The 10,000-nt window shown below is 41.5% G+C and overlaps 1 protein-coding gene across 1 annotated transcript in view; it reads right to left on the bottom strand.

Annotated features, from left to right (window-relative positions):
* Positions 1-10,000, bottom strand: part of LOC112239560 (tektin-3-like) — a 23,282-nt gene that overhangs the window by 1,667 nt on the left and 11,615 nt on the right. Inside the window, exons 5-6 of the mRNA XM_042318117.1 lie at positions 6,425-6,647; positions 6,179-6,333 (exon numbers count right to left, since the gene is read on the bottom strand). Of these exons, the coding sequence (XP_042174051.1) occupies positions 6,179-6,333; positions 6,425-6,647 (378 nt within the window). The remainder of the gene's footprint in view (positions 1-6,178; positions 6,334-6,424; positions 6,648-10,000) is intronic.

The following is a 10,000-nucleotide window of genomic DNA, read 5'->3' as shown; positions in this document are numbered from 1 at the left end:
TGTGTGAGTGTACTGTATATAATAGGTACTGTGTGAGTGTACTGTATATAATATGTACTGTGTGAGTGTACTGTATATAATATGTACTGTGTGAGTGTACTGTATATAATATGTACTGTGTGAGTGTACTGTATATAATATGTACTGTGTGAGTGTACTGTATATAATATGTACTGTGTGAGTGTACTGTATATAATATGTACTGTGTGAGTGTACTGTATATAATATGTACTGTGTGAGTGTATGTATATAATATGTACTGTGTGAGTGTACTGTATATAATATGTACTGTGTGAGTGTACTGTATATAATATGTACTGTGTGAGTGTACTGTATATAATATGTACTGTGTGAGTGTACTGTATATAATATGTACTGTGTGAGTGTACTGTATATAATATGTACTGTGTGAGTGTACTGTATATAATATGTACTGTGTGAGTGTACTGTATATAATATGTACTGTGTGAGTGTACTGTATATAATATGTACTGTGTGAGTGTACTGTATATAATATGTACTGTGTGAGTGTACTGTATATAATATGTACTGTGTGAGTGTACTGTATATATGTACTGTGTGAGTGTACTGTATATAATATGTACTGTGTGTACTGTATATAATATGTACTGTGTGTACTGTATATAATATGTACTGTGTATAATATGTGTACTGTATATAATATGTACTGTGTGAGTGTACTGTATATAATAGGGGTACTGTGTGAGTGTACTGTATATAATATGTACTGTGTGAGTGTACTGTATATAATAGGTACTGTGTGAGTGTACTGTATATAATATGTACTGTGTGAGTGTACTGTATATAATATGTACTGTGTGAGTGTACTGTATATAATAGGTACTGTGTGAGTGTACTGTATATAATATGTACTGTGTGAGTGTACTGTATATAATATGTACTGTGTGAGTGTACTGTATATAATATGTACTGTGTGAGTGTACTGTATATAATATGTACTGTGTGAGTGTACTGTACTATGTACTGTATATATGTACTGTGTGAGTGTACTGTATATAATATGTACTGTGTGAGTGTACTGTATATAATATGTAGTGTACTGTATATGTACTGTGAGTGTATATAATATGTACTGTGTGAGTGTACTGTATATAATATGTACTGTGTGAGTGTGCTGTATATAATATGTACTGTGTGAGTGTACTGTATATAATATGTACTGTGTGAGTGTACTGTATATAATATGTACTGTGTGAGTGTACTGTATATAATATGTACTGTGTGAGTGTACTGTATATAATATGTACTGTGTGAGTGTACTGTATATAATATGTACTGTGTGAGTGTACTGTATATAATATGTACTGTGTGAGTGTACTGTATATAATATGTACTGTGTGAGTGTATATAATATGTACTGTATATATATAATATGTACTGTGTGAGTGTACTGTATATAATATGTACTGTGTGAGTGTACTGTATATAATATGTACTGTGTGAGTGTATGTCTGTATATAATATGTACTGTGTGAGTGTACTGTATATAATATGTACTGTGTGAGTGTACTGTATATAATATGTACTGTGTGAGTGTACTGTATATAATATGTACTGTGTGAGTGTACTGTATATAATATGTACTGTGTGAGTGTACTGTATATAATAGGTACTGTGGTGAGTGTACTGTATATAATATGTACTGTGTGAGTGTACTGTATATAATATGTACTGTGTGAGTGTACTGTATATAATATGTACTGTGTGAGTGTACTGTATATAATATGTACTGTGTGAGTGTACTGTATATAATATGTACTGTGTGAGTGTACTGTATATAATATGTACTGTGTGAGTGTACTGTATATAATATGTACTGTGTGAGTGTATTGTATATAATATGTACTGTGTGAGTGTACTGTATATAATATGTACTGTGTGAGTGTACTGTATATAATATGTACTGTGTGAGTCTACTGTATATAATATGTACTGTGTGAGTGTACTGTATATAATATGTACTGTGTGAGTGTACTGTATATAATATGTACTGTGTGAGTGTACTGTATATAATATGTACTGTGTGAGTGTACTGTATATAATATGTACTGTGTGAGTGTACTGTATATAATATGTACTGTGTGAGTCTACTGTATATAATATGTACTGTGTGAGTGTACTGTATATAATATGTACTGTGGAGTGTATGTACTGTGTGATATAATATGTGTGTGAGTGTACTGTATATAATATGTACTGTGTGAGTGTACTGTATATAATATGTACTGTGTGAGTGTACTGTATATAATATGTACTGTGTGAGTGTACTGTATATACTAGGTACTGTGTGAGTGTACTGTATATAATATGTACTGTGTGTGAGTGTACTGTATATAATATGTACTGTGTGAGTGTACTGTATATAATATGTACTGTGTGAGTGTACTGTATATAATATGTACTGTGTGAGTGTACTGTATATAATAGTACTGTGTGAGTGTACTGTATATAATATGTACTGTGTGAGTGTACTGTATATAATATGTACTGTGTGAGTGTACTGTATATAATATGTACTGTGTGAGTGTACTGTATATAATATGTACTGTGTGAGTGTACTGTATATAATATGTACTGTGTGAGTGTACTGTATATAATATGTACTGTGTGAGTGTACTGTATATAATATGTACTGTGTGAGTGTGCTGTATATAATATGTACTGTGTGAGTGTACTGTATATAATATGTACTGTGTGAGTGTACTGTATATAATATGTACTGTGTGAGTGTACTGTATATATGTACTGTGTGAGTGTACTGTATATAATATGTACTGTGTGAGTGTACTGTATATAATATGTACTGTGTGAGTGTACTGTATATAATATGTACTGTGTGAGTGTACTGTATATAATATGTACTGTGTGAGTCTACTGTATATAATATGTACTGTGTGAGTGTACTGTATATAATATGTACTGTGTGAGTGTACTGTATATAATATGTACTGTGTGAGTGTACTGTATATAATATGTACTGTGTGAGTGTACTGTATATAATATGTACTGTGTGAGTGTACTGTATATAATATGTACTGTGTGAGTGTACTGTATATAATAGGTACTGTGTGAGTGTACTGTATATAATATGTACTGTGTGAGTGTACTGTATATAATATGTACTGTGTGAGTGTACTGTATATAATATGTACTGTGTGAGTGTACTGTATATAATATGTACTGTGTGAGTGTACTGTATATAATATGTACTGTGTGAGTGTGCTGTATATAATATGTACTGTGTGAGTGTACTGTATATAATATGTACTGTGTGAGTGTATTGTATATAATATGTACTGTGTGAGTGTACTGTATATAATATGTACTGTGTGAGTGTACTGTATAATATGTACTGTGTGAGTGTACTGTATATAATATGTACTGTGTGAGTGTACTGTATATAATATGTACTGTGTGAGTGTACTGTATATAATATGTACTGTGTGAGTGTACTGTATATAATATGTACTGTGTGAGTGTACTGTATATAATATGTACTGTGTGAGTGTACTGTATATAATATGTACTGTGTGAGTGTACTGTATATAATATGTACTGTGTGTAGTGTGTGACTGTATATAATATGTACTGTGTGAGTGTACTGTATATAATATGTACTGTGTGAGTGTACTGTATATAATATGTACTGTGTGAGTGTACTGTATATAATATGTACTGTGTGAGTGTACTGTATATAATATGTACTGTGTGAGTGTACTGTGTGATGTATAATAATATGTACTGTGTGAGTGTACTGTATATAATAGGTACTGTGTGAGTGTACTGTATATAATATGTACTGTGTGAGTGTACTGTATATAATATGTACTGTGTGAGTGTACTGTATATAATATGTACTGTGTGAGTGTACTGTATATAATATGTACTGTGTGAGTGTACTGTATATAATATGTACTGTGTGAGTGTGTGTATATAATATGTACTGTGTGAGTGTACTGTATATAATATGTACTGTGTGAGTGTACTGTATATAATATGTACTGTGTGAGTGTACTGTATATAATATGTACTGTGTGAGTGTACTGTATATAATATGTACTGTGTGAGTGTACTGTATATAATATGTACTGTGTGAGTGTACTGTATATAATATGTACTGTGTGAGTGTACTGTATATAATATGTACTGTGTGAGTGTACTGTATATAATATGTACTGTGTGAGTGTACTGTATATAATATGTACTGTGTGTGTGAGTGTACTGTATATAATATGTACTGTGTGAGTGTGCTGTATATAATATGTACTGTGTGAGTGTACTGTATATAATATGTACTGTGTGATATGTATGTACTGTATATAATATGTACTGTGTGAGTGTACTGTATATAATATGTACTGTGTGAGTGTACTGTATATAATATGTACTGTGTGAGTGTACTGTATATAATATGTACTGTGTAGTGTACTGTATATAATATGTACTGTGTGAGTGTACTGTATATAATATGTACTGTGTGAGTGTACTGTATATAATATGTACTGTGTGAGTGTACTGTATATAATATGTACTGTGTGAGTGTACTGTATATAATATGTACTGTGTGAGTGTACTGTATATAATATGTACTGTGTGAGTGTGAGTATAATATGTACTGTGTGAGTGTACTGTATATAATATGTACTGTGTGAGTGTACTGTATATAATATGTACTGTGTGAGTGTACTGTATATAATATGTACTGTGTGAGTGTACTGTATATAATATGTACTGTTCATTTTTATTGTTTATTCATATTTTGCTTATTTTCTTCTTCACTTGCTCTGGCAATGTTAACATGTGTTTCCTATGCCAAAAAAAGCCCCTTGAAATGAATTGAATTTAGAGACACAGAGAAAAGCACACAGATAAATGTATCGTTAGCCACTTAGCCTACATGCTATGTTTGTAAGCGTGAGAGTGTGTGTATCTGGTGTGTGTGTGTGTGTGTGTGTCTGTCTGTCTCTGTGTGTGTTACCTAGTGTGTGTGCGTGTCTGTCTCAGTGTGTGTTACCTAGTGTGTGTGCGCGTCTGTCTCAGTGTGTGTTACCTGGTGTGTGTGTGTGTGTGTGTCTCAGTGTGTGTTACCTGGTGTGTGCGTGTCTGTCTCAGTGTGTGTTACCTGGTGTGTGTGTGTGTGTGTGTGTCTCAGTGTGTGTTACCTGGTGTGTGTGTCTGTCTCAGTGTGTGTTACCTGGTGTGTGTGTGTGTGTCTCAGTGTGTGTTACCAGGTGTGTGTGTGTGTGTGTCAGTGTGTGTTACCAGGTGTGTGTGTGTCTCAGTGTGTGTTACCTGGTGTGTGTGTGTGTGTGTGTGTGTCTCAGTGTGTGTTACCTGGTGTTTGTGTGTGTGTCTCAGTGTGTGTTACCTGGTGTGTGTGTGTGTGTGTGTCTCAGTGTGTGTTACTTGGTGTGTGTGTGTGTGTCTCAGTGTGTGTTACCTGGTGTGTGTGTGTCTCAGTGTGTGTTACCTGGTGTGTGTGTGTCTCAGTGTGTGTTACCTGGTGTGTGTGTGTCTCAGTGTGTGTTTCCTGGTGTGTGTGTGTGTGTCTCAGTGTGTGTTACCTGGTGTGTGTGTGTCTCAGTGTGTGTTACCTGGTGTGTGTGTGTGTGTCTCAGTGTGTGTTACCTGGTGTGTGTGTGTGTGTGTCTCAGTGTATGTTACCTCGTGTGTGTGTGTGTGTCTCAGTGTGTGTTACTTGGTGTGTGTGTGTGTCTCAGTGTGTGTCTCAGTGTGTGCGTGTGTCTCAGTGTGTGTTACCTGCTGTGTGTGTGTGTCTCAGTGTGTGTTACCTGGTGTGTGTGTGTGTCTCAGTGTGTGTTACCTGGTGTGTGTGTCTCAGTGTGTGTCAGTGTGTGTTACCTGGTGTGTGTGTGTGTCTCAGTGTGTGTTACCTGGTGTGTGTGTGTGTCTCAGTGTGTGTTACCTGGTGTGTGTGTGTGTCTCAGTGTGTGTTACCTGGTGTGTGTGTGTCTCAGTGTGTGTTACCTGGTGTGTGTGTCTCAGTGTGTGTCTCAGTGTGTGTTACCTGGTGTGTGTGTGTGTGTCTCAGTGTGTGTTACCTGGTGTGTGTGTCTCAGTGTGTGTCTCAGTGTGTGTTACCTGGTGTGTGTGTGTGTGTCTCAGTGTGTGTTACCTGGTGTGTGGTTGGTCCCTGCAGAGCTCTATATTAGGTCTATAGGTGCGTTCCTCCAGCCTGGACTGAGCCACTCTGAGGGGGGCTCTTTTCGCCCAGATGGACCCCTCCAAATCTGAGATGATACGCTCCGTCTGATGCATCTCCTGCAGGGTCTGGAGAGAGATGGAGAGGGAGAGGGGGTTCAGCACACAGAACACACACACACCACAATGAAAATACACACACAGACCCCCTCCACCCCACCTTGGCCAGGTGCTGCTGTAGCGTGTTCCTAGCGTGTGTCGTCTGGTTGACACGGAGTGTGAAGGCGGCGTTGACACGGTTGTACTGAGACCACATGTCTCTCGCCGCGGCAACCAGGGTTCCCTCCACCAGCTCCGTTAGCTCCCGCGTGGCTCGCCTCTCCGACGCTGACTTCCCGATGTTGTCCTCCGAATACTGCACCCAAGACACCGGCACTGAGACACTACAGGGAGGGAGGAGGGACAAATCACATGTTGTCCTCCTGAATACTGAACCCAAGACACTGAGACACTACAGGGAGGGAGGAGGGACAAATCACATGTTGTCCTCCTGAATACTGAACCCAAGACACCGGCACTGAGACACTACAGGGAGGGAGGAGGGACAAATCACATGTTGTCCTCCTGAATACTGAACCCAAGACACCGGCACTGAGACACTACAGGGAGGGAGGAGGGACAAATCACATGTTGTCCTCCTGAATACTGAACCCAAGACACCGGCACTGAGACACTACAGGGAGGGAGGAGGGACAAATCACATGTTGTCCCCCTGAATACTGAACCCAAGACACCGGCACTGAGACACTACAGGGAGGGAGGAGGGACAAAACACAGGTTGTCCCCCTGAATACTGAACCCAAGACACCGGCAGTATAACAGTTGGTCAGTGTTACCTGGTATCTACCAGGCTGAGGTCAGGGTAATAGCTGGTAGCAGGAGAACAGTTGGTCAGTGTTACCTGGTATCTACCAGGCTGAGGTCAGGGTAATAGCTGGTAGCAGGAGAACAGTTGGTCAGTGTTACCTGGTATCTACCAGGCTGAGGTCAGGGTAATAGCTGGTAGCAGGAGAACAGTTGGTCAGTGTTACCTGGTATCTACCAGGCTGAGGTCAGGGTAATAGCTGGTAGCAGGAGAACAGTTGGTCAGTGTTACCTGGTATCTACCAGGCTGAGGTCAGGGTAATAGCTGGTAGCAGGAGAACAGTTGGTCAGTGTTACCTGGTATCTACCAGGCTGAGGTCAGGGTAATAGCTGGTAGCAGGAGAACAGTTGGTCAGTGTTACCTGGTATCTACCAGGCTGAGGTCAGGCTGAGGAGAACAGTCAGGTTACCTGGTAATAGCTCAGGTAATAGCTGGGCAGGAGAACAGTTGGTCAGTGTTACCTGGTATCTACCAGGCTGAGGTCAGGGTAATAGCTGGTAGCAGGAGAACAGTTGGTCAGTGTTACCTGGTATCTACCAGGCTGAGGTCAGGGTAATAGCTGGTAGCAGGAGAACAGTTGGTCAGTGTTACCTGGTATCTACCAGGCTGAGGTCAGGCTGGTAGCAGGAGAACAGTTGGTCAGTGTTACCTGGTATCTACCAGGCTGAGGTCAGGGTAATAGCTGGTAGCAGGAGAACAGTTGGTCAGTGTTACCTGGTATCTACCAGGCTGAGGTCAGGGTAATAGCTGGTAGCAGGAGAACAGTTGGTCAGTGTTACCTGGTATCTACCAGGCTGAGGTCAGGGTAATAGCTGGTAGCAGGAGAACAGTTGGTCAGTGTTACCTGGTATCTACCAGGCTGAGGTCAGGGTAATAGCTGGTAGCAGGAGAACAGTTGGTCAGTGTTACCTGGTATCTACCAGGCTGAGGTCAGGGTAATAGCTGGTAGCAGGAGAACAGTTGGTCAGTGTTACCTGGTATCTACCAGGCTGAGGTCAGGGTAATAGCTGGTAGCAGGAGAACAGTTGGTCAGTGTTACCTGGTATCTACCAGGCTGAGGTCAGGGTAATAGCTGGTAGCAGGAGAACAGTTGGTCAGTGTTACCTGGCTGATCTACCAGGCTGAGGTCAGGGTAATAGCTGGTAGCAGGAGAACAGTTGGTCAGTGTTACCTGGTATCTACCAGGCTGAGGTCAGGGTAATAGCTGGTAGTAGCAGGAGAACAGTTGGTCAGTGTTACCTGGTATCTACCAGGCTGAGGTCAGGGTAATAGCTGGTAGCAGGAGAACAGTTGGTCAGTGTTACCTGGTATCTACCAGGCTGAGGTCAGGGTAATAGCTGGTAGCAGGAGAACAGTTGGTCAGTGTTACCTGGTATCTACCAGGCTGAGGTCAGGGTAATAGCTGGTAGCAGGAGAACAGTTGGTCAGTGTTACCTGGTATCTACCAGGCTGAGGTCAGGGTAATAGCTGGTAGCAGGAGAACAGTTGGTCAGTGTTACCTGGTATCTACCAGGCTGAGGTCAGGGTAATAGCTGGTAGCAGGAGAACAGTTGGTCAGTGTTACCTGGTATCTACCAGGCTGAGGTCAGGGTAATAGCTGGTAGCAGGAGAACAGTTGGTCAGTGTTACCTGGTATCTACCAGGCTGAGGTCAGGGTAATAGCTGGTAGCAGGAGAACAGTTGGTCAGTGTTACCTGGTATCTACCAGGCTGAGGTCAGGGTAATAGCTGGTAGCAGGAGAACAGTTGGTCAGTGTTACCTGGTATCTACCAGGCTGAGGTCAGGGTAATAGCTGGTAGCAGGAGAACAGTTGGTCAGTGTTACCTGGTATCTACCAGGCTGAGGTCAGGGTAATAGCTGGTAGCAGGAGAACAGTTGGTCAGTGTTACCTGGTATCTACCAGGCTGAGGTCAGGGTAATAGCTGGTAGCAGGAGAACAGTTGGTCAGTGTTACCTGGTATCTACCAGGCTGAGGTCAGGGTAATAGCTGGTAGCAGGAGAACAGTTGGTCAGTGTTACCTGGTATCTACCAGGCTGAGGTCAGGGTAATAGCTGGTAGCAGGAGAACAGTTGGTCAGTGTTACCTGGTATCTACCAGGCTGAGGTCAGGGTAATAGCTGGTAGCAGGAGAACAGTCAGGGTGGTCAGTTGGTCAGTGTTACCTGGTATCTACCAGGCTGAGGTCAGGGTAATAGCTGGTAGCAGGAGAACAGTTGGTCAGTGTTACCTGGTATCTACCAGGCTGAGGTCAGGTAATAGCTGGTAGCAGGAGAACAGTTGGTCAGTGTTATCTACCAGGCTGAGGTCAGGGTAATAGCTGGTAGCAGGAGAACAGTTGGTCAGTGTTACCTGGTATCTACCAGGCTGAGGTCAGGGTAATAGCTGGTAGCAGGAGAACAGTTGGTCAGTGTTACCTGGTATCTACCAGGCTGAGGTCAGGGTAATAGCTGGTAGCAGGAGAACAGTTGGTCAGTGTTACCTGGTATCTACCAGGCTGAGGTCAGGGTAATAGCTGGTAGCAGGAGAACAGTTGGTCAGTGTTACCTGGTATCTACCAGGCTGAGGTCAGGGTAATAGCTGGTAGCAGGAGAACAGTTGGTCAGTGTTACCTGGTATCTACCAGGCTGAGGTCAGGGTAATAGCTGGTAGCAGGAGAACAGTTGGTCAGTGTTACCTGGTATCTACCAGGCTGAGGTCAGGGTAATAGCTGGTAGCAGGAGAACAGTTGGTCAGTGTTACCTGGTATCTACCAGGCTGAGGTCAGGGTAATAGCTGGTAGCAGGAGAACAGTTGGTCAGTGTTACCTGGTATCTACCAGGCTGAGGTCAGGGTAATAGCTGGTAGCAGGAGAACAGTTGGTCAGTGTTACCT

Source organism: Oncorhynchus tshawytscha, unplaced genomic scaffold (genome assembly GCF_018296145.1).
Source record: "Oncorhynchus tshawytscha isolate Ot180627B unplaced genomic scaffold, Otsh_v2.0 Un_contig_1282_pilon_pilon, whole genome shotgun sequence".
NCBI classification, from domain to species: Eukaryota; Metazoa; Chordata; class Actinopteri; order Salmoniformes; family Salmonidae; genus Oncorhynchus; species Oncorhynchus tshawytscha.
The sequence above is the reverse complement of the archived record's forward strand: the minus strand, read 5'-3'. Positions and strand labels throughout refer to the sequence as shown.